The sequence below is a fragment of the Silene latifolia genome, chromosome 7, assembly GCF_048544455.1.
Source record: "Silene latifolia isolate original U9 population chromosome 7, ASM4854445v1, whole genome shotgun sequence".
Taxonomy (NCBI): domain Eukaryota; kingdom Viridiplantae; phylum Streptophyta; class Magnoliopsida; order Caryophyllales; family Caryophyllaceae; genus Silene; species Silene latifolia.
In genome coordinates this window covers 121,874,955-121,901,087 of record NC_133532.1, presented here as the reverse complement: position 1 = coordinate 121,901,087, position 26,133 = coordinate 121,874,955, and the positions used below count along the sequence as shown (strand labels likewise).

The window sequence follows — 26,133 nt, the reverse complement described above, 5'->3', positions numbered from 1 at the left end:
AAAGAGATGTTACTTGAGTACTATACCCTTCTATTATGTATTAAAACCCTCTATTATGTATTCCAATTCACTCTTTACCATTCGTCCTTTTTCTTTTCATTTTCTCGGTTATTCTTCTTTTTCTCTCTCTCCCTTCTCTTCCTACTATATTAAGTTTACCCAATAATGTCTTCCACCTCTGATTGCTTGTCCTACAATAAATTTGAAAGGCCCAAAGTATGGTATTGTGGTAAAGAAGTGAAGCAACTAACCTCTTGAACGAACAAGGACCCTGGAAGAAGATTTGAAGCATGCTCCATTTTCGACCCAGGAAAACAAATTCGTGGTTGCAATTACTTTTCATGGGTTAATAAAAATCAAATTGGAATGAAACAAGCAATTTTATGTGACATCAATTTGTACTCATTGCCATTGAGTATGAAATTAGGGTTGTGATGAAGATAAAATCAAAGTAAAACAACTATGCATTGATGGTTAAGTAAATAGAGTAAACTTACTGAAATTAAGATGATGATATTGATGATGACGACACACGCAGCAGAAGCACACAACAATACAAATTGAAGATGAACGGTGAAAGCCTTGGTGATGAATAGTGAAAGTGTCGGGTAAAAACAATGGGTAAATTAGGATTAAGTTGGAATGGGTAATAGATATAAGGCAAGGGCATATCGGACCAAAAAAACCTTCTCTCACCGTAAAAAAAAAAAACTAAAAGTGTTGATATTGAAGAAAAAAAGACATATTAGGTGGTAAGTTTTTTTTTAAAAAAAAAATTAGTGAAAATTGATAAACAGTACCAATATAAGGACTCTTTTTAATGGATAGTACCAACATAAAAATTAATTTGTAAACAGTACCAGAATATTTACTCCGATCTACCAATAGTACCAAGTCACCGGAAAGTCGCACTTTTTGGGTGTTTTTGAATTTTCCCGCCTAATGTTTGGCTTTTTATACCTATTCTACCCCTCCCCTATTTTCTACACACTTACCCACCAAACACCACCTCACCATCCTTACCCACAACCACTGGTACGACGGCCACCACCACCGGTGACGCCCCCCACCATAGTGTCTCTCCTCACCGGCGACCCTTCTTTCTACCCTCCCCTATCTCGATGCGCGAAACTAACCCTCCCCCTCCCTTTGGCGAGCCTACCACACTTTTACCCCCCCCCCCCTCCACCAGACAACAACGAGGAGATGGTGCGTCGTGGTAGGTGATGGTGAGGCGAGGATGTGAGCACGGTGGTTGTAGCGGTGGTGGCAGATTTATGTAGAGCCCTGGTTGTACGACCGGTATTGGTGCTCGATTCCGAGATGAGTGGTGGTGATTGGTACTAGGCTGCTGCGACGGGTTGCTGCTTGGTGAATTAGGCGAGGAGGCAGAGAATGGACCATGGTGGTTCCATTTTGCGCTCGGGTTTTGGCGTCGGGTTCGCTGCATCAAAACGAGGGAGCAGCACGACGGTGCTCGAGATGGTATGAATGAGCATACGTGGTCTGCTCGTGGTGGTCTCGGGGCTCCTCGGTGGCGGTGGCTTGGCATCTCGGTGGCTGAAATAGTTATATATCAAGGGTGAGGAAAATATGAGAGAATAACTAGTTAATAATAAGGGTATTTAAGTCATTTCATGTCATTTTTGGCCGGAAAGTGTAAGTTGGTACTATTGGTAGATCGGAGTAAATATTCTGGTACTGTTTACAAATTAATTTTTATGTTGGTACTATCCATTAAAAAGGGTCCTTATATTGGTACTGTTTATCAATTTACACAAAAAATTATTAGGGGATAATTTTCAAGTTTTGTAACATATTAGGGTGTAATCAACAATTTGGGCAATTTTTAATAATGTGTAACTAAGGATATCCGCGTTGTAAAACGTGCCTCGATAAGTGTGATAAAGCAATTGTTACCTTTGGTTTGGATGAGAGGGAATATATATACTAGATTTCGTGTTCGTGCGTTGCACGGGAAACTAAATAGTTTTATTTTTAAATAAGCTTGTGAAAAATGTTTGTTCTTACATGTGAAAAATACGGAGTATATGTTTGTCATTGTTGAGTAACTTATGAGTTTAACATTTAATTTAATTAATTTGTGAGAAATTTAATTTCAATTAGTCTTTGAGTTTGGTTAGTCTTTTGTAAGTCTATGTTATAGCCCATGACTCACAATTAGTAGAATTATATTTAAAATAGTAGATAACTAACAGAATACGGTTAACATATTTGAATGAATAACATGTTTCGAATGATCTTATTGTCATTTTATTTGTTAGAGTCCTACCCAAATTCAATCAACTTAAATTCCATCTTATTTCATAATCATGTAAATACTAAAAATATTGGTAATAATATAATAATTTCAACAACTAATTTTGCTTAGTGGTGGATTTTACCTAAAGCAAAACAACTAATTGAAAAAGAGGAATGATGGATTGATGATAGTGTGGTAAATGCATAAATCAAGTGTTTATCTACTTTAGTACTCCATGAATCCAAATAACAGTAAACTTTATGTCGTATGTGTCTCAAATATCATCAAATGAGACTATATAATAGGATGGAATCAGCAGAATATCAGTCACTCGTTACATCTTTCTTTTACTTATGGAGTACTTCGATTCATGGAAGTTAATGGTTGGATAATGTATGTATTGAACTAAAGTTTGATATTGATATAAGCATACTTCATATTTTCTTCGGTTACAACATGCATCCAAGCCTACGTAAACTTGGTATTTGTGTTTAATTGGCATGTGTCTCAAAATTCCACGTTCTAAGCTTTATCTAATTTGACTTCATGTGTCTCAAAATTGCACGTTCTAGGATTTATCTAATTTGACTTGTAACAATAACAACTTATAAATATTATATACTCTCGTATTATTTTCAATTTTAATGTTTTCCTTTCATCTTGAACACTCGGTAGATATAATGGAAAACCTCTAATATAATAGAGTAGGTTTATAAGTTCTGACTAACCCTTTAATGGAAAACCTCTAATTTGTACGATGATAACTTAAATTTCTGTCAACCTATTAAGCCAGGTACGTCTCACAGATCTCACGGCTTAATGCCCGTTAGGGAAAATGGATCCGCCTATTTCCCTCTTGATAGTCAAGTTAAAATCCCTCTAACAAATGAGAGATTTATAGGAAAATCTCCATCTTTTTATTTCCCCTCCCTTTTTGTTCTCTTCAGGCCCGTCTAAGCCTAGGCGCACTATGTGCAATGACACTAGCCCTCAAAATTTTGGGGGCCCAATCATTTGCTTGTTTAGAAACATCTAATTTTTAATACAATTAGTAACAGAATACTATTCATGGCATAATGGTTATTATGTCAATTATTGCGGCAACTCTTCTATAGGACCGTCGTATAGCATAGGACGGACCCAATAATAGGAGTTGGCCCAATATCTAAAATTAAAAGAAAAAGGCAGCACACCAAACAGTTAATAATAAGCGGTTTCATTCAAAGCTACCCACTAATAATCCACTATCTTCTAATAATGCACTATCTTTGCAGTTAAGAAAATTACGTAACAAGGTCTCATTGTTTGTTATTTTGTAGGTCTCAATGTTTAGAATGAAAATTATGAAAAAAAATCGTATATTTTATCTAAAATCAAGAGACATTGATTATTTTTTAATTCTTTTACAACTAAAACATATGGTCTTAATTTTGTGTTATGAACTTATACGACAGAGTTTCCAAATAAAGATATTAGGTTTCCACCTAAAAACTTAGAGTTTTTAATTTAAAACTCCAAACAATCAAAATCAGAACTTTTTTTTTTTTTTTACCCAAGATGTGTGAGTCTAGTGGAATTCCACGGTAACCTCAAAACCTCCTAAGGAGGAATTGCGAGGTCCTGGGTTCGATTCCCTAGATGAACACTTTCCTGGGGACCTGACGCCCGGAGAGGGAATAATCCCCGCGGGAAAGAACTCACATGGTACAGGCGCCTAGCAGGGTGGGGTCTTGTATCCGGGGAGGATCCAACCTCCTCGTCACCAAAATCAGAACTTTGATACTTCAATTTGAAATTTTAAGTTATCCGGATAAAATTCAATGTTTTTAACATGAAGTCTATAGTTTGTAAATTAAAGACCTAAGTTTGTTAAGAGTTCAAATTAAAATCTACTAAAAATTATTTTGTTAAAACTAACTTATTAACATGCCCTATAATTCAATTTAAATTTCGTAAACTATTGACGATATCAATGATAATCATTCGAATCATTTATTTCACACATTCGAATCATTCTATTTTACGTGTTTAGAATGAGAGATATTTATAGCTAATATGGGACTTGAACCCATACCTTGTGCATTGCACATGCTCTCCCATTTGAGCTAATTAGCTTTTGACATAATATAATTTTTAAATTCTCCACCTTCTAATTTTTCTTTAAAAAGCCAAGTTTTTTAACTTAAAAACACGAGATTTTAACTTAAAAACACGAGATTTTAAGTTACAATCTCGTGTTTTTAAGTTAAAATCAAATCTCGTGTTTTTAAGTTAAAAGCATGTGTTTTTAAGTTAAAATTCTAGCTCATGTTTTGAAGTTAAAATAGAGAGTTGTCAAATTAAATTCCACCTCATGTTTTAAAGTTAAAATAAAGAGTCGTCAAACTAAAACTTCAAAAACTCAAAACCAAAACAAAGATTGGTTGGCTTAAGTGGCAAGTACGGAGTATATGTTAGCAAATTTATAAAAAGGATAGTAATTAGTTGAAAGCCGTTGATTTACTCGGAAATACGGGGGAATCAACTGAAATATTGTGGGGCATTCAAATTGAAGTATACATCGGAATAAATTTCACATATAACAAACAAATTGCACCAAAAGAACCTCATCCATGTCGAAAATAGAAGAAAAGATGAAAATAAAACAAACCTTGCTTGATGAATTTGTTGTTTTTGGACATTGTTGTGAAAACTTGACTTTGCTCATTTAAATTGCTATGAAGTTGCAGACATAGAGAACCCAAAAAAATTGTTATGAAAGTAAGACTTATTTTGCTTGAAGAATAGAAGATGATTTTTTTTTGTATTGGGGAAATAACCAGTTAATGGGGGTCGTTGGTTTTGTCTTAGGAACAAAACAGTTACCTTAAATAGTTGATTTTTTTTTTTTTTTTTTTTTTTAAATTATTTGATTTTCTTGGGCTTTTATTTAAATGGACTGGTCTCATACTATGAGACCGTCTTATATAACAATTTGTGAACATCTAATTTTGATCACAAATTGTTTAATAAGACGGTCTTAAATCATAAGACCAGCCCTTTTAACTAGAGGCCCAAGAAAATAGCGACAGTTTATAAATTTGTCATGTAGCCATTACATTTTTCTGTCCAATATTTTCATCTTTCCTCCATTTTTCCCTTTTCATTATAATCATCTACAATTAAAAAAGGAATTCTCTAGATCTCTTCCCTCCGTATTTCTCAACTCAAACACACCGTAAAATCCAATTTCAAGTGCAGAACCGAGATCAACGGCCTTGTCTTCCGTACGTATTAAACTATTTTCTTTAAATTAAGGTATATGCTCAACCCACTTAATTTGAAGTTTTGTATCATCCAAAAAGTTTTTTTAATTGTTTGTTTGCTTTTTGCTAAGTTTGAATTAATTCTTGTGTTTTTTTATATTCATAATAATTCTGTCTTGATCTCTCTTTCTACCGATGAATGAAGTGATTCGCATGAATTTTATCGGGTATATGTTCCTTTTCTATTTTTTTTATGGTGGATTTTATTTTTATTTTTTACACAATTTTTTGATACATATATGATGGATGATTTAACTGTTGGTAGCAAAGGTTATTGGTAAAATGGTTTTAGTTTGAAAACTCTTTGTTTTAACTTGAAAGCATAAGTTATATTTCGTCAAAGCTAATTAGCTCAAAATGGAAGAGCATGTGCAACGCATAACTGCACAAGATATGGGTTCGAGTCCCATATTAGCTAATGAATTGTTTTTAACTCTAAATTTACAAGATGGAATTATTCGAAGGAATGAAATAAACAAGCACAATTATTGTAGTTCATATCGCTAATATTCAAAATTGAAATATGAGTTTTTAAGTGAAATATTCTGTATTTTAAGCTTAGTTAGAATGTTTTGATCTAATATAGTTTAGGTCCTAAATTATTATCTTTAGCATGGTAATAAACATGGGACTTTAGTTTAAAAACTTTAGAATTCATGTTAAGAACTTCGGAGCTTAATGGAAAGCGCTTAAGATTTCAGTTTAACTTTAAAGATGTAATTTTGATTTTCATGGGTTTTAATTTTAACTTAAAAACTCAAGGTTTTAAAATTACAAGTTGATTATAACTAATTTGCTGACTAAAATTTAAGGTGGAAACACAATATTTTCATATAAATACTACCTCACCTTATAAGTTGATAATACATAAATATGAAAATGCAGTTTAAGTGTAAAATAATTGGAAATTAATACAAAACGTCGAGTTTTCAAATTAAACATACAAATTATTTTTTAATTATAAACTATTAAATTGATAAATTAAAAATCTGTAATTTTAATTGGAAAACTATAGATAGTAAACTCATGTGCATTTGTCTTAAAGTCAATGCTCACATTGTCTTTGCTTTCAAGTTATAACCGTCAATTGACGTGTCTTGCCAAGTTGTTGTCTTGTATTTCTCTCTCATGGCCCCACCTAATGCAAAGATAGTGGGTAGATTTCAATAAAACTGCTTTTTAAAATTAACCACTTTTTAGACTGGTTTTTCCTATTAGTTCTATGTACTGGGCTAACTCTTACTATTGGGCTCGTCCTATACTATAGGACGGTCCTATAGAAGAGTTCCTGTTAGATGATTTATTGCCATCTTACAGTTTTCTCTGAAATTAAGTGAGGATTGAATAGAATTTTAATGCAATTTACCATTTAAAGAGACAATAATTCTCTTAGACCATTTCCAAGCAGTGGTCACGCTAACTAGGTCACGACCCGATTTTACTCTCAATCCCACCTTATTAACTTTGACCAATTTTCACCCTCCCAAGCACAAGGTCGCGACCTAGGTCATCAACCCAATCATTTTCCACTTCACAACATTCCCAATCATACCCGACTATCATATTATATACTTTTATTTATTATTTTTTTATTGTTCAACCAATAAAAAATGTCCACCTAGAAGGTCACTAAGATGGTCAATTTGCTAAATTGACCTTTTGATGCAATACAAACATAGACAAAATAAAACAAAACCTAGAATCCTAAATCCGAAATTCAACCACCACCTGCCGCCTCCCTGCTGCCGTCGACGTGACACCACTTCACCGCCGTCCTCCTCTTTACATCCGGCCGTCCACCTACGGCCTACCGTTTGCTGCTGCCTTGGTAATTGGTATGTAATTTTTTTTCTCAAATTCGATTAATTTGTTCTTATTAGTTTGATTAATTTGATTATTAGTTTGTATTGTGTTTATGTGATTTGTTCTTATTAGTTTTATCAATTAGATTAATTTGTTTCCCAAAACCTAGAAAAGAAATTCTGACTCACATCTAAGAACTTCAGTGAGGTGAGATTTGTAAGTGATTTCGGCAACGAGGACGAAAGCCCATTGTCACATAAGTTGAGATTTGTAAGTGATTTACTATGTATTGACACGATATTAGAATTTTAATGTATAAAAATTGTCCGCAATTTTTTTCTTAGTATGCCCCCCCACTCAAATTCTGGATTCGCCCCTGCTCTTTGGTCAATAGTGCGACCTATCGCACAAGAGAATTTGCGATGAAGAGATTTTCGACAAGAGAATTAAGGTTGGCATGAGATTCCAAGGGGTTAGGGTCAATAGTATTTGACTGGGGCATTTTAGAATGGGGTTAGGGTCAATCATAATGAATTCTAATTTCACCCCCAACCCCTTGAAATCTTATTCGGTAAAGAGTATGTGGTATATTCAATTATTTTAAAATACCATATTCATTGTATACATTATTCAATTATTTTAAAATAATTTAATAACTAGAAGAATCGTAATGGATTCTAATATCTCCTATGATCTTCTAGTTATTGTATTCTTGTATACATAGGACTCTGACTCTCCTATGGTCTATATATATATATGACTTTCATCAATCAATAATCAATAATTGTCATTCTTTCCTCTGGAGTCCTTTATTTACTGGAGAGGGGAAAGGAGGAAGATCAAATTACTCCTCAAAAGTCTTCCCAATATAGAAAGGTAAACACAAATGACCGAGGCGGAGTTTTTAATAATGCAATTCTTCAAACTTCTATCATTGAGTCGTTTTTTACCAAGAGTACACATCTTGATTTGGTTGAATTAATGTAGTTGATGATTTTTTTTATATTTTTTTTATTGATTAATTCTGTTGCAATCTTAAGTTTCTTTCTCATATTTCATGTGATTGTGTATCTTTCATATTGAGTATTTATTAATGTTACAATGATTTGTGCTATTTAATTACTACTATGGTATTTACTTGTAAGGCTGTAATTATGGCCTAATACTTTTTGCAGTTACAGTTTAACAGCATATCAGCAGAGTCCTCCAAAATCTTCAAGGCGATACGAAAAACATCTCACACATACAAAAAATCATTCAATGACTACACTTGTTTTGCTGGCAGACCTCAAAGTCTGTGAGGTAACCGGCGGGAAGCCTCACGATCCCTCGGTGTTCCCCGTCAATTTCAAATTAAAAAACTTCCAACGAGGCATGAATTCACCCTCAAACCCTCCACGTGTTAGGGATGGAGAATATTGGAGTGACTATAATCCTCACGAGAAAATAAAATTGGAAAAAGCTCAGTATGGGCTACGCTTCTGGCTATTCCTCGATGACTTTACGATACGAGAAGTTATCCGTAAGCTTAATTCCTATATTGCCTTGAACCCACAACCAAGACGGCTAGAAGTGATCATTATTCAGATCATAATGGTGCAAGATGAGTATTTTAGGGATGATGAAGTAATGTCGTGGCTTAGGGAGCTGGAACATGAGCGGGTGATCAAGCCTTGGAAGACTTATAGAGTTGAAGACATGGATTTTAAGGATGATGAAGAGTATTGTTGTTCGATTTGCCTAGAGAATATGGCTGAGCAAAAGGAAAAGGTGTTGCCAGTCACACGCATGAGTTGGAGTCACATGCTTTCGGTTTTCATGGAGTATTTCACAAAGAGAAAAAAGGATGCCTTTAAAGAATTCATGAAGCGAGAAGCTACTATGGTGTCGAAGATGAGATGCAACCATATTTTTCATACTAGGTGTCTTATGAAATGGATTAAATCTTCTCCAAGTTGCCCAGTTTGCCGATTTGACTTGGATAAACAAGGAGGATTTTATAGGGATTTTTTAGAAATTTGAAGACCTTATGTACTACCCTACTCTATTCCTACTTCTTTGAGGGTGATGCCGTGATGGATTACAAAGTTAACTTATCACAGTTGATTCACAAATTCTTGTTTGTGACGGCACCTATCCGTCACTCTTGAGTGACGGATACCATTTTACCTCACAAAGTACCCACTTTTTCTCTCTCCACTAACCCATTTTGTTACCATTTTAACTCACAAAATATCCGCCACAAATGGTAACCCGTCACAAGGGAGACCAATTGCAGTTGATTATGAATTTGAATTCTCGTTGTGTGTTGTCAAATTTGAACGACTCCTTATCATGCATTTGATGAGCATTTGATCTTTTGTTACTCCTCGTTAGCTCTATTGGCTTCGTAATGCATATATTCCAGTTTTACAACTCAATCAGAACTGTAATCAATAATCTTGTGGCGAAGAATGAGAGGTTTGAGGGCATTATTGACAAGTAGATCTCCATTAACAAGTTAAAACTCGGTACAGTTGTGTATTTGAATAAGAAATATATGGACAACAATCCTATGAGGCCATTTATGAGCGTCGTTCACAATTATATTAAAAGTATCCTGCGAAATGGGAAACGGGAAAAAAAGGTAAAGCTACATAAACTTCAAGAACACAATCACTGGTTTACACAATGAGGTCTAGATTCATTGCTGAAAATCACGATTCATTCATTTATATTTTGGAATGTAGTTACTAATTAGATTTTGAAAATCAAACAATAGAAATAATGGAACGAAAATAACTTTGTAAAAATTAGGTACATCATTTTTCCTGAGATATATAATACTAGTTTAAAACCCGTGCAAAATTGCACGGTCATATATAAAAACATTTAAGTATGTATAATTAAATTATTATTTCTATAAGATTTATAACATTCCTACAAATAGGTCTATCCAATAAATTTATTACAAAAATCAGTATATATACAAAATTATAACGTAGGGTAAACTGAAGATATATATACGAAGTATGTTACTATTATTTCATATAGCCTAAATTTAGCATGTTACAATACTTATAAATGATTAATGACCACCTTCTTAACAGCAATAAAAGTCCATTTGAGAACAAAAGTAGATGCGTGATCTTGTATAACTCTCTATATATAACTCCAAGTAGTAATCATTCAATTACAATGCTAAAATTTGCTAATTTACACGTCCAATTCCATGTCTTATCTGAGTAGCTTATCAAATTTGAAGCAGAAGCTGGGTGGAGATCAACAATGTGTACGTACTCCATCTTCATCTTCATCTTTCCCTAATCGGATTTTCTAACATGTGCCCTAGGGCAGGGCACATGATAATAATCTAATTAGGAAAATATTGTTGAGAATATTTCATGATAAATTAGAGTTGAAACTCATATTTACTATAATTAGTATAATAATCTTGAAAATCTTTCCCTACTTAGCTTATTATCATGTGCCCTCACATGTTAGAAAAACCCTTCTCTAATAATTCACACATGAATCTGAATCCCTGATCTCAGTCCATCTTTGCCGTTTATTAATAGTACGTCTTAACATCATGATAAAAGCTTAAACAATTGATGTACATGGCCAAATCATGCTGACTTGAACATAGGACTATAAGAGCCCGAAGGATATAGCTAGTTAAGACTTAGAAGAGTCATGGAGAACAAATCGAACATACATGTGCCAATAATATCTCGCTGCTAATTACGTTTCGGACTATGCCTACATTCTAAATAGAGATCGAGATCTGAAATACTGATAAAGAAGCCAAAATTGATTATAATATAGTATTTCGTAAGACTGTAAAGTTCATTGTATTTTGTCATTGTTTCCCTCCAATATTTGAAGACCAAACAGTAAGTGATAGAAGTATTATCATCACATTCTGAACACAATTGAATAAAATATTGTTCAATTTTTAAGATGATGTGAAACTAATGTGAGGAAAAAAAATAATCAATCAAAATAATTCTTGTATAGCATTACTTAAAGTAATAAAGAAGAAAATTTTACCAACCAAAACCTTATACTCCCTCCTATTCATCATTTTCTTCCCTATTTCCTTATTCGGATTATTCGGGTTTTCTTCCCTATTTCCTTTTTTGGGTTGATTTGTGTGGTCCAAATTAAATTACATGTGGGGTAGTGTGTTTTTTGTGGTCCAAAATCGGTTTCTTATTCCTTGTGCAAAAAGGAAAGGGGAAGAATATAGTGAATAGGAGGGAGTATATTTTTTTAAGAACAAATTTATATTCAATTTGTGTAGGCCTAATGAAACATGGTGTACCAGTGTACCACCAATTCTTCTAGCAAACCTTACATAAACTATAAGCAAATACGGAGTATTACTTTTACAGGCGGAGCCATCATACTAAAGATGGTGAATTAATTGCGAATTCAAGAATCAATTAATCAGGTTCAAAACTAAATTAAATGATGTGAAAACTAAAAAGTTTAATCCAAAAAAACGTATTGTCTCACAACAACAAAATTTGGAGATCCATTATCAAATGAATTAAAATTAAACGATGTCAAAAAGTGAATCATTACCTTCTAAGTGATGAAATATTCAGCCAAGTACCTATAAAGCAAAGGGTCACTGGTATTAAGTACATGATATCATATATAGATTAGGGAAGAAAAAAAAAATATGTAGAAGTAATCCATTATACATATATGAGCAATGGCTGCAGATCGAGAAGATTATTGAAAGGTAAATGGTGAAGGCCAAGTAAGAAGGACTATAGAAGTTAAATTAGAAAGGTAAATGGTGGGAGGCGGCTTAAGTGTCAAATTAGAAAATGGTGGGCTGTAGAAGTTAGGGTTTAGCTTAGCAAAAATTGCATAGTAAATGTTTGGCGGGAATGCGTTAATTGTGAGGCTGCCACGTGTCCAGCCTAATCTATAGTGGTTCTTCTATTATATTTGTATATAGATTACTACAATATTAATCATATATCATGAAATATCTATGGGATTGTCTTTGAGAAAAATTGCATTTTTGATATTAAAAGGCATTCCTTAGAATAATTTTTTCCTTTCCTTTTTCTCTCTTTTCAATACCCGTTTGATGTTTGGCAGCCATCAGCAGTGACAACAAGGTAAGTCGTCAACGGGAGACGTCCATAAACACTAAAAAATCCTACGCTAAAACAGCATAAATGTATTGCTCAACTACGGCGTCTCTTAGGTAAGCCAGGTCCCAAAAAAAATGGACAAACTGACGAGAAATAAGAGGCATGGACCTGGAAAACTACGGGCGTCCCCAAAGCCTGAGCCAAATAATCCTCCAGAAGCGATTATAGGACCAACATCCTACTTGATAGTTGATACTGCATATATGGAACCGCAATTGAATATTGCAGGAGCTAGTTCACCGCTGACAACACACAAACATAGAAAAACAATAGGGAAAAAGGAACTCCAATCAAACACTAATGACAACACGCAAAGGGACGAAAACAGTGCAGGCATGCAAACTCTCACATTGAGAGCGCCGACCTAAAAACGGCTATCAAATGTCTGCCAAAGCTCAAATATTTATGCCCAAATATAGCTGGCGCGTTTTTTTGCCATGGCTGACCAAACATCCCTACCATTATGAATCAGAGATTCCATAACGGCATTACATATTTAGGGGGGGACCCCATACGTTTAGTCTTATGTGCAAATCACCCCCATAACTTTCGGTATGTGCATATTAGCCCCGCAAGTTCACAATATGGTGCAAATCAATTCTAATTTAAATTTTTTGTATTATATAAATATGAAAATTAAATTAACATAATTAATAAATATTAGACAAGCACATATATTATTAATAATTTATGAAAAGTCAATTTTACCCTCTTCTTTATCATCACACCACCACATGCCTCCCTCCGACCACCACATTACATCGACAACACCTGCATCAAACATAAGATTAGTTCAAAATCACCACCCTTACCACCATCTCGTCCCAATTGAAACCAACCCGGCAACATAAACCATCATTCCCAAACTCCGAAAACCCACGAAATTTCCCTTTCCCGTCATTGAAAAGCATGCAAAGGGGGATAGTGTTTCATGCGGCGAGGTCGGATTCCGAAAAACTTGCAAAGGGGGATGGTGTTCCATGCGGCGAGGTCGGATTCCGAAACACACAGCCTTGATGTTATATTCTCCGATAAGTAGTGTTCTACTCTCCGATTCCAAAACACATAACCTTGATGTTGTGCTGGTCTGGGTGGTTAGGCGGTGTGTACTAGTGGTGGAGGCATGTAGTGGTTGTGGTTGTAGCACTTGTAATTGGGACTTTGGGGAGTAGCAGTAGAGCCAAGAGAAAGAGGTATTTGGGTCTTAAAGGAGATAAGGGTAAAGGGTGGAAAGGGTAAATTAGTCTATACAAATTTTTAATAAAAGGAAAAAACAAATTGGAAATAAAAAAAAATGAGTAATATATAAAATAACAGCCAAACAAATTAAATGGGCTAAATTGCACCAATAAGTAAAGTTATGGGGTTAATTTGCACTTGGTAAAAGTTGTGGGGCTGAAATGCACGTAGGAGTAAACGTACGGGGGTTATTTGCTACTTCCCCGGATTCATACCAGACACATATGAATAAGAATACATCAGCTTTGGCTTCGAGACTATAGCCGACTCCCACCTTGAACTTGTTCCCACTAATCTTAATGGAGAGGTTACACGAGCAATCAGTAGGATCAAATGACATCAAGGTAAGAAAGGTACAAGCATATCAAGTCTAATGCCAAATCCATGGGATAACGTTCCCAATGCGACATGGTTACGCTCCGACTCTAAACTTGGCATGAGGCTCAAAGGTGACTCGCCATAAAATAGTCAAACTAACTTAAGAAAGCTCATAACTAAGCCAAAGAATGTTAAGAAAGATACGTTAGTGTGATTTGGGCTGAACATAAACATTCAAAGAGATTCAAGTTAGGTCTTCTTACATTGATACCCAACTATCGGTCAATAAAGCATTTGTCAGCAGCACAACCAAAAACCAATAGGGGTAAATGAATGAAAAAGGCAAGGAGAAGGGCCAAGTTTCAAAGAACACAGAGATGCACATTGCATAGCAGGAAAAACTACTGTAGAACCAATGACAGATTTGTGTTTCTCCCATTTGAGAACTCTCCTTATTTGCCAAAGAGTAAGGGACTATAATACGAAATTATCTTCATAAACTACATATTACTGAAATCATAGTCTTATTTAAGACCATCTTAACTTAAGACGACTCCCACACCCGATTAAAATAAAAGTGGAAATAAAAGAAGGTCGTTAGAGGTCTTAAGTTAAGACGGTCTTAAGCAAGAACAACTCCATACAAAAATTAGTCTATCCGTTATTACCACTAACCCTCGTCCTTTCCTCCACCACAATTCCTATCCCACTTCCTACTCAGCCCTCGCTACCAGTTCCACCGCGTCTGTCTCACTCTCCCCTACCTTGACAAGCCTGTCTCACTCTCCCATATCTCTCTCTCCCTTCACCGGCACTCTCCCCCAAACACCCTAACCACAATTCCCCCGTTACCTATACCAATTTTGCACATACTTACCTACTACCTATTATCTGTGAACAAACTACCCTTTTTTTCACACAAATGCTCCTTAGTTCCTTAGAATTTCGTACCAGTGCCAAAGCAAGAAATTCAAAACAAGCTTAATCAGAGAAAGCTGAAGTATTTTTATTCTATAACCACTGCATGTAAACCCATCATAGCCTAATCTCTAGGTAAAACCAGCTTTTAAACCTCCTATACAATAACATAAGTACTAATCGGTTTAATAGCCATTACACAATCATTAAATTACCATCTTTTAATTTGCTTTTTCATTTATTTTGTAAGTTACGATTATTATTAAATCGGTTTTTGATTAGTGAGCATCTCAATAGGTGAATTTATTAGCGAAAACTATTACTGAAAATGGTGGGTGTTTAATTGTACTCCCTCTATTTAAAAGAACTATCTATGTTTGTTTAAGATATGTGAGGTTTATGTTAATCAAACGCATAGAATTCATTTGAATAGGTACTTGTAACATCTAATCCTTTAAAGGCCTTACCATTACGATTTACGAGCAATAATAATATTCTCATAGCTCTTATGGTACTCGTAACACCTTTTTTTATACTTGTTGTATATGATAATAAAATTGAATATGTACCTGCAATTTACTATTAACAATAATATGATTACATTGAATATGTACTTGCGAGCTGATCTTCAAGTCTTTAGTCAATAATTGTTGGTTGCTCCCTTTAGTGGTATATATTCTTAAATATCTATATTTGGTCATCATTTTAAAGAATGTACTAACATGTTACACTTCAACTATTTTTCTTTTATATCAAAGAAAAAAAAAAAGATCTTGCACTTCTCTCCCAGTACTCCAGCAGTACTCTCATGTTAGAATTCTTGCATGTCTCTTTGTTTTGCTCTTGACTTTGATTCTTGTCAATTTTGCTTTTATGTCTGCTACTTTCCTTTATGTCAATTAATAATGCCATGCGAATGAATGAGGCGGAAGGTGTTCCTTTCGTCCTACTTCTTTCTTTTCAACTCCTCGCAAGTCACATCTTGTAAATGTTTCCTTCAAACCTTGTACTAAATCGCACTTTTGATAAAAAAAATATAGTCATGTCTTTGCGAATATAACGACTTTTGGTATGGTAAAAATATATGATCGTTTTGCTAAAAAAAATGATTTTTAGTGTGAAGTTAGCATAAATAGTACTACGTACTCCTACTACATATGAGAAAAAATTACAAAATTTGGAGTTTTAAAAATAGGGTATACAAAATGAAGAAATCAATAGCACCTCGATTAAATAAGAGACGATGTGTATTATATACTAATAATCAATAAATAAGCACAACACACTAACCTTTGCTTAGTGATTTGGTGTATATTAGCAATGGCTTCGACAACTTTGAGGTTAACCTACATATTAAAACATTAAAACAATGAAAAAATAAGAACAAATTAGAGAAACCGGCTAATTAGGTAAAAACTATGATATTATTATCACTTTAGCTGAGATTAAAAGTTTCAGAGTCAGTTTATGTATTAGTATACAAAATAGCGGTTACAAACATTTTAATTGTTCAGCATTTACTATCGCATAATGATGATCCGACTGCCACATTCAAGCATATGATCGACTTAAGTGGGCTGGGTATGCGGGAGGTTTATTGGGTATGTAGATTGTAGATAAGTGCATTTGGAGGATGTTAGGAGATGCCATGTGTCATTTCAATGCCATTTAGTGCAACCGTGTCATTCATAAAACAAATGTGGCATTCCATTAATCAGATGTGGCATTTTTCAATCACACGTGGCTTTAATGACGTGGACTTTAGGAGTCATTTTAGTTTAGGCTTTTAATAGTATTTTATAGATGAGATCTTGTTACGTAATTTTCTTAACTGCAAAGATAGTGCATTATTAGAAGATAGTGGATTATTAGTGGGTAGCTTTGAATGAAACCGCTTATTATTAATTGTTTGGTGTGCTGCCTTTTTCTTTTAATTTTAGATATTGGGCCAACTCCTATTATTGGGTTCGTCCTATGCTATACGACGGTTCTATAGGAGAGTTGCCGCAATAATTGACATAATAACCATTATGCCATGAATAGTATTCTGTTACTAATTGTATTAAAAATTAGATGTTTCTAAACAAGCAAATGATTGGGCCCCCAAAATTTTGAGGGCTAGTGCCATTGCACATGGTGCGCCTAGGCTTAGACGGGCCTGAAGAGAACAAAAAGGGAGGGGAAATAAAAAGATGGAGATTTTCCTATAAATCTCTCATTTGTTGGAGGGATTTTAACTTGACTATCAAGAGGGAAATAGGCGGATCCATTTTCCCTAACGGGCATTAAGCCGTGAGATCTGTGAGACGTACCTGGCTTAGTAGGTTGACAGAAATTTAAGTTATCATCGTACAAATTAGAGGTTTTCCATTAAAGGGTTAGTCAGAACTTATAAACCTACTCTATTATATTAGAGGTTTTCCATTATATCTACCGAGTGTTCAAGATGAAAGGAAAACATTAAAATTGAAAATAATACGAGAGTATATAATATTTATAAGTTGTTATTGTTACAAGTCAAATTAGATAAATCCTAGAACGTGCAATTTTGAGACACATGAAATCAAATTAGATAAAGCTTAGAACGTGGAATTTTGAGACACGTGCCAATTAAACACAAATACCAAGTTTACGTAGGCTTGGATGCATGTTGTAACCGAAGAAAATATGAAGTATGCTTATATCAATATCAAACTTTAGTTCAATACATACATTATCCAACCATTAACTTCCATGAATCGAAGTACTCCATAAGTAAAAGAAAGATGTAACGAGTGACTCATATTCTGCTGATTCCATCCTATTATATAGTCTCATTTGATGATATTTGAGACACATACGACATAAAGTTTACTGTTATTTGGATTCATGGAGTACTAAAGTAGATAAACACTTGCTTTATGCATTTACCACACTATCATCAATCCATCATTCCTCTTTTTCAATTAGTTGTTTTGCTTTAGGTAAAATCCATCACTAAGCAAAATTAGTTGTTGAAATTATTATATTATTACCAATATTTTTAGTATTTACATGATTATGAAATAAGATGGAATTTATTTATTTTTTTTTATTTTTTTTTTTTTGATGACGAGGAGGTTGGATCCTCCCCGGATACAGGACCCCACCCTGCTAGGCGCCTGTACCATGTGAGTTCTTTCATGGGATTATTCCCTCTCCGGGCGTCAGGTCCCCAGGAAAGTGTTCATCTAGGGAATCGAACCCAGGACCTCGCAATTCCTCCTTAGGAGGCTTTGAGGTTACCCTGGAATTCCACTAGACTCACACATCTTGGGTAATAAGATGGAATTTAAGTTGATTGAATTTGGGTAGGACTCTAACAAATAAAATGACAATAAGATCATTCGAAACATGTTATTCATTCAAATATGTTAAGCGTATTCTGTTAGTTATCTACTATTTTAAATATAATTCTACTAATTGTGAGTCATGGGCTATAACATAGACTTACAAAAGACTAACCAAACTCAAAGACTAATTGAAATTAAATTTCTCACAAATTAATTAAATTAAATGTTAAACTCATAAGTTACTCAACAATGACAAACATATACTCCGTATTTTTCACATGTAAGAACAAACATTTTTCACAAGCTTATTTAAAAATAAAACTATTTAGTTTCCCGTGCAACGCACGAACACGAAATCTAGTATATATATTCCCTCTCATCCAAACCAAAGGTAACAATTGATTTATCACACTTATCGAGGCACGTTTTACAACGCGGATATCCTTAGTTACACATTATTAAAAATTGCCCAAATTGTTGATTACACCCTAATATGTTACAAAACTTGAAAATTACCCCCTAATAATTTTTTGTGTAAATTGATAAACAGTATCAATATAAGGACCCTTTTTAATGGATAGTACCAACATAAAAATTAATTTGTAAACAGTACCAGAATATTTACTCCGATCTACCAATAGTACCAACTTACACTTTCCGGCCAAAAATGACATGAAATGACTTAAATACCCTTATTATTAACTAGTTATTCTCTCATATTTTCCTCACCCTTGATATATGACTATTTCAGCCACCGAGATGCCAAGCCACCGCCGCCGAGGAGCCCCGAGACAATTTACACTAATTTTGGTACTATTGGTAGATCGGAGTAAATATTCTGGTACTGTTTACAAATTAATTTTTATGTTGGTACTATCCATTAAAAAGAGTCCTTATATTGGTACTGTTTATCAATTTACACTAATTTTTTTTTTAAAAAAACTTACCACCTAATATGTCTTTTTTTCTTCAATATCAACACTTTTAGTTTTTTTTTCCGGTGAGAGAAGGTTTTTTTGGTCCGATATGCCCTTGCCTTATATCTATTACCCATTCCAACTTAATCCTAATTTACCCATTGTTTTTACCCGACACTTTCACTATTCATCACCAAGGCTTTCACCGTTCATCTTCAATTTGTACTGTTGTGTGCTTCTGCTGCGTGTGTCGTCATCATCAATATCATCATCTTAATTTCAGTAAGTTTACTCTATTTACTTAACCATCAATGCATAGTTGTTTTACTTTGATTTTATCTTCATCACAACCCTAATTTCATACTCAATGGCAATGAGTACAAATTGATGTCACATAAAATTGCTTGTTTCATTCCAATTTGATTTTTATTAACCCATGAAAAGTTATTGCAACCACGAATTTGTTTTCCTGGGTCGAAAATGGAGCATGCTTCAAATCTTCTTCCAGGGTCCTTGTTCGTCCAAGAGGTTAGTTGCTTCACTTCTTTACCACAATAGCATACTTTGGGCCTTTCAAATTTATTGTAGGACAAGCAATCAGAGGTGGAAGACATTGTTGGGTAAACTTAATATAGAAGGAAGAGAAGGGAGAGAGAGAAGAAGAAGAAGAAGAACCGAGAAAATGAAAAGAAAAAGGACGAATGGTAAAGAGTGAATTGGAATACATAATAGAGGGTTTTAATACATAATAGAAGGGTATAGTACTCAAGTAACATCTCTTTTGGACAGAATAGAAAAAGTTCACCAGAATTTGTCACCGGAATCTAGTTCTGGTGTTTATATTGAAGAAAAAAAGACATATTAGGTGGTAAGTTTTAAAAAAAAAATTATTAAGGGGTAATTTTCAAGTTTTGTAACATATTATATCATTCATGACGATAAATCAAACAAGATCTCACACGACTATATTTTGTCTTATAAATTAAGAACAATATCAAAGATTCCCTACGACCATGAATAGTGCCAAAAAGCAAGTGTTACCTTTGTTTGGATGACATGGAATACACATACACACACACACACACATATAGAGAGAGAGAGAGTCATTTGCATTTTGCAAGTCCCTATGTCCTTCTAATGACCATAGGATGAAGGGAATGGAGGGATGAGATTACATCTCAATTAAGGGCCACAAATTAATCTTGCAAGTCTCCCTTCCTAATCCTCCCTAACTTCTTCCTCATTCTAATCTCCCTGCTCATTCCTCATGAATCATTCTCTCTCATTTTTCTCATTCCCTCATTCTCTCTCATTTTCCTCTCATTCTCTCAAAATAAAACTAAATAAAAAAACCCACTCATCTTAATCCAAAAAAAAAACCAACAAATAACCACCTCTCTCCCTCACTCACCACCACCAACCACCACGTTCCTCACCACCAGCCAAATCCCGCCCACCACCCACGCCCACCACCAGCCAGATCTCGCCCACCACCTTTGTCACCAAATCTGACCACCACCTCCCTTTTTCTCCCTTCCTTCTCGGCTCTTCCAACCAGCCACCGACTTCCACCACCCGACCTTGCCAGCCACCAAGACCACCATCAACTCTCCTCTTCTCTTAATTTTTTGTGTTTTTGGTTTTCCCTTTTCAAATCCGATTTCTCTTTTTCTTTTTTCATTTTTTTTCTTTTTTAAATTTCTGTTTAGTTTTTTCAGTTTTAGATCTTGATTTTTAATTTTTTTGGGTCGGTTGTTGTGTTGTTGTCATTTGATTTTTTTTTTTCAGATCTTGATTTTATTTTTTAGGTTTGGTTTTGATTTTTTGTTTAAAGACTTGGGTTGGTTATTTTTTTGATTTTTTCAATTCTCGTCTTTTTTTCAAATATCGTCTTGTTTTATATTTCTTCAAATATCGTTTAAAAAAATTGTCTTGTTATGTATTTTTCTTCAGATTTTGTATTAAAATCTTGTCTTGTAAAAAATCGTCTTGTTAGATGTTTTTATATAAAAATATGAATTAGTGTAACTTTATACTTATATGGTTATTTTTTTTTAGAACTTGGTTGTACTAAAGTTACACATGTTGTTGATTAAAGTTACACGATTTACGTTTAAAGTTGCACTATTTACAACTAAAGTTATACCCTTCAAACATTAAAGTTGCACTATTTAGGACAAAAGTTATAAAAGTTACATATCTATTTTGTATAACTCAATTTATTTATTTATTTTTCATTTTTTTTTTATTTCTTTGGTATTTGTGTGATGTTGTGAGATGGTTTCTTCTACTTTTTAATTTTTGTTGACAGTTTACATTTGTTAAGTTTTTTAATTTTGAAATTTTCAGATCTACTTTTGAATTTTTAGTAACAAATTATATTTTTTAACATTTGTCTTGTTATATATTTTTTTTAGATCTAATAATTTTTCAGATCTAAATTCGTCTAATTATTTAACTTTTCAGATCTATTTGTGAATACGACGAAAGTTGCACATTATATGTAACTTCAATGACATTTTGTGCAACTCCCATTATGGCAACTTTATTACTCATTATGTGTAACTTCAATGGCATTATGTGCAACTTTATTACACATTATGTGCAACTTTAATGACATTATGTGCAACTTCAATCTCGTTTTGTTATTTTGTTGTTTTCAAATCTGATTTTAAATTTGGACTAAAGTTACACGATTTTGGACAAAAGTTACGCAAAATTGCACTAAAGTTACAGAAATTTGGACTAAAGTTACACTATTTATGACTAAAGTTTCACCCTTAAAAATAAAAGTAACATAAATTTGGACTATATGACTAAAGTTACAGTTCATAGACTATACATCTGAGGTAGTACCTCTTATTGTTTATTTTCTGAGTTTTATTTTAAAGTTTTTGAGTTCTGCTTTAATATAATGTTTTTGAGCACATCTACTAAAACATTACACTAAAAAAATATAATATTGCTCAAAAATTATATTTATAAATAGTAATATGCTCAGAAAAAATGTGTATATGCTCAAAAACTACAAGGTCTGAGGTACTACCTCAGATGCGTAATCTTTTTTCTCCTAAAGTTACACTACTTATGATGAAAGTTGCACTATTTACAATTAAAGTTATACCCTTTAAACATTAAAGTTACACTATTTAGGACAAAAGTTATATCATTATGGATTAAAGTTATATCCCTTATAATATTAAATCTCTTATTCTTCTCATTTCTCTTTTTTTTGACTAAAGTTACATAATTTTGTACTAATGTTATACAAAAATGGACTAAAGTTACAGTAGGACAATTTATATAAACTTGTCTTAAAATTTAATAAATTCATTCTTAAGAAATAAAGTTTTACCTAAAAATTACAAAAGTTATACAAATTTGTGTTGGGAAATGTGTCCTCAACAATAGTGCGATCACATGATTTAAATATCATTATTAAATCGCATGCCAAGAATACAAAAGAGATGATACATTACATATATAGTCAACTGGTCCACACATATCGGTTAAAAAGAAATGATGTATAACACTTCATATGCTTTGAGTATGATGAATTGTTTTCAAAAATCGAATTTAAGTAATCTTTACCAAGTAAGCTATAAAGATTACCCTTTAATGCTTGCAGAAGCATTAAGGAAGTAAAGCAAAGTGTTTATGATGCAATATTGTGTAAGGGTGTTACACAAGTGACAATTGACAATTGAGATTGCGCATGGTTTCTGACAAAACCATAATCAAAACACACTAGGATGGTTAAGATACCATTGTGGCAATGTTAATTAAGAAGTAGATTTTCTAGAATCGTTCTAGGCAATAAAGAACAATGAGAGATTTTTATAACGGAAATTGAGTACACTTGCGATCATGAGATGTGCAAGAAAGATGAGTCCCACTTTGTGAAAACAGTGGGAGCTATTCTTAGGCTAGAGGGCCTATGTCTTGATTGGATCTCGACACGTACTCAGAAAGTTTTGTAATGCAAATGTATACATTACAAAGGAAAACAAGTATGTAGTGAGGTTGAGTAAGGTACAAGAAATTGATAAAACCTACTAACCAAAGCCTTCTCAAAGGCTAAACATGATGAGTCATGTCATTTCAATTGAATTGAAATGAACAACTATGTACAAGATCAAATTAGATTATAGAACATGAAATAGTAATCGGCATTGACTATTCATATGTGATAATCGCATTTGTCGTTCGAGTTTTACTTTAAAACTCTTTTATTATACCTTGTTACATCCAAACGGGTTGTAGAGACAATTGAACCCCGTTAAAGTGAACACGGATTAGCATTGTATTCGCCCATAGTCACTTATATGAGGTGACGTCTCGAAGTGACTAGAGTGTGATGCGATTGATGGCAAGTTCAAGTGCCATAGAGTCATGTGAGATGACTAGTCGATCACATAAAGCAGACTATTAGGAACACTTTGTCGGGCGGTGACCGCTTATAGAGTTATGGCAAATTTATAAAGCCTGGTCGTGGCGAGAGCTACTATAGTATTCTAATGAGTCGATTCTTTTGACTAAAGACTATTCGCCTAAGATGGCACAGTTTCAGATTAACTTTGATTTGTGTTACTACGACCTTCGTAAATGGGGTCAAATGGGCATATTTTGGGTTATGATGGCTGTGGCTAGTCGAAGGGAATGAGTGCGATAGGAATTGTCCATCCCCTTGTCAGGGTTAAAACAATATCTCAAGGCCACTCGAGGAGTATTGTTTGCATGCATAAAATCCACATTTAATTTTATGACAAATTAATTTCGACATATATGAGTATGTTAAGTATGTATATGAATCTACATTTCTTTCAATCGGTATCAAGAGCCACGGTTGTTTGCATGCAAATTGGTTAAAAGTTTTTCCGAGTTATAAGAATAACAAATAAAACTTGTAAAATTTGTGTTATTATGATATATCACGAAATTATTACATGCATGTTAATATTTCTGGTCCTAAAGTGTTTTAGGATTTTTTGGTTAATTTTTCGGATTTTTATTGTTCATAATTTACAATAATGGCATTTAAATGTGATTTTATGAGTAAAAATGTCATTTTTGGTCTAAAATTTGCTATACTTCGAATTTTTCATTGATTTTTGGATATGTTGTCACATATAATATTTTGAGATAACCTGTAAATTTTCATAATTTTTGGACTTGTTATGCTCGAAAAATGGATTTTTTCATTTTAATTCGGATTTAAAGTGAAAAATAGGTTAATATGAGTTAAGTTTCGAATCTGGTCATAGAAATTTTATATGTTGTCACATGCAATTTTACAAGATGTGTGTAAAATAATTGGCCATAAAGAAGTCCTTTTGCATGATTTATGGATTTTTGAAGAAAAATAGCATAAATAGTGACATTATTAGTTAAAAATTAATAAAACATAATCTATGACTTAGGAAAAATGTCTAATGTTGCTTTTTATTATCTTTTTCAGATCTAAAATTGAAAAGTTAATGGATATAATTTTTCCTCATGTTTTATGATTATTTTAGTTAAAATCGATAAACCGCAACATTGTTTTTCCGGAAATTTTCGAAATTTTTTAACCTAAGATTTTGAACATTATGAGTGTCATGGTAATTTTCCAGAATGTTCATGAATTTAAATTTCAAATTTTGAATTTATTTGAAATTTTGTGATTTATTTGAAGTTTAATAGCTTATTTTTGGTAATTTTTGGACTAATTTATGAACAATTTTTGTAATTTAAGTTAATTATGGTCAATTTATTAGTGAAGACTAAATTTTGAGTCCTAAGTGGTTAGGGTAATTAACTAGTGCATAAATATGAATTTATGTATTTTTGTGATTATAAAATGTTGAAATCACGCAAATCCGTAAAAAAAAAAACCAAGTAATATACGATATTGGCAATTTAAAGGCGATTTAGCATAAAATGGAGCATGTTCTTACATATTATAATGCTACATTTTTCCTTATGATTGTCATAATTTTAATTTATGTAATTTTGAATTATGTATTTTTACTTAGTATGGCCTTAGATTTTAATTGGTATTTCCCGAAATGTATGGGAATATCGATGCGGTTGTAATTTTATTGTGATCTCGTATCACCGTTTTGTAATTTAATAGATTTATTTTATTTTAGTTACAAATGTATAATAGGAATTATGTAATTTATTATGTAATTTTATTCATTCCGGAGTTCCCAAAGACGGATTTCTTCAAGAATGACGATACATAAAGACGGTGTTACCTCGAGATGCGTGCCACAACCGAAGTTCAAGGGACCAATGGAGTTGGTTTCCGAATTTGTAATAGTTAAAGAGTTTTTCTATTTTAGGAAAGGCCATACTAGGATTTATTTATTTTATGCTTGCATTTTATTTTATGTTACATGCATTGCTAAATCGCCATAACTAAACATGCATTGTCATTTTATCGAGTTTATCGACCGTGTCAATTCAAATTATCGTAGTTCACCGCTTTAGTTCACTTAAAACGTGATAGATAATAAATTGACATGACCTCTCGCTAAAACAATTAATTGAGACATAGCCTTACCAAATAGTAGAAACCATGAAAACCTATTTCGCGAGGGAGTGCACTCGGCTACCCCGGGGTACAAACCTTGTTACGTAGGGGAAGTGGGTGATGAATGTTAATCCACCGAATTCATGTTGATAAGGGATGTATCGGCTACCCCGTGCCCAAGTTGATGTGGGTTTGGATAATGGACACATTTATTCGAAATTTGGATTGAACTCAACAAAAGTATTTAATAAGGGATGTATCGGCTACCCCGTGCCCTTGTTGATGTATTTTGGGCTATAGATAAACATTAGAGTAATTTTATCGACCAAGAGTTCTAAAAGTAGAATCGATTAAAAGGTTAATCCACCGAGTTATATTGATGAAGG

General features: G+C 33.4%; 1 protein-coding gene across 2 annotated transcripts; it reads left to right on the top strand.

Annotated features, from left to right (window-relative positions):
* Nucleotides 1-7,194: 7,194 nt before the first annotated feature.
* Nucleotides 7,195-9,479, top strand: LOC141592866 (uncharacterized). 2 transcript variants are annotated; one of them, XM_074413737.1, is made up of 2 exons: nucleotides 7,195-7,403; nucleotides 8,553-9,479. In XM_074413737.1, the coding sequence occupies exons 1-2, from the start codon at nucleotides 7,231-7,233 to the stop codon at nucleotides 9,391-9,393; spliced, it is 1,014 nt and encodes a 337-aa protein (XP_074269838.1). In that variant the 5' UTR covers nucleotides 7,195-7,230; the 3' UTR covers nucleotides 9,394-9,479. The 2 variants fall into 2 exon arrangements, with proteins under 2 accessions (XP_074269838.1, XP_074269837.1); XM_074413736.1 differs by having other exon boundaries at nucleotides 7,199-7,403; nucleotides 8,547-9,479.
* The last annotated feature ends 16,654 nt before the right edge of the window (nucleotides 9,480-26,133 follow it).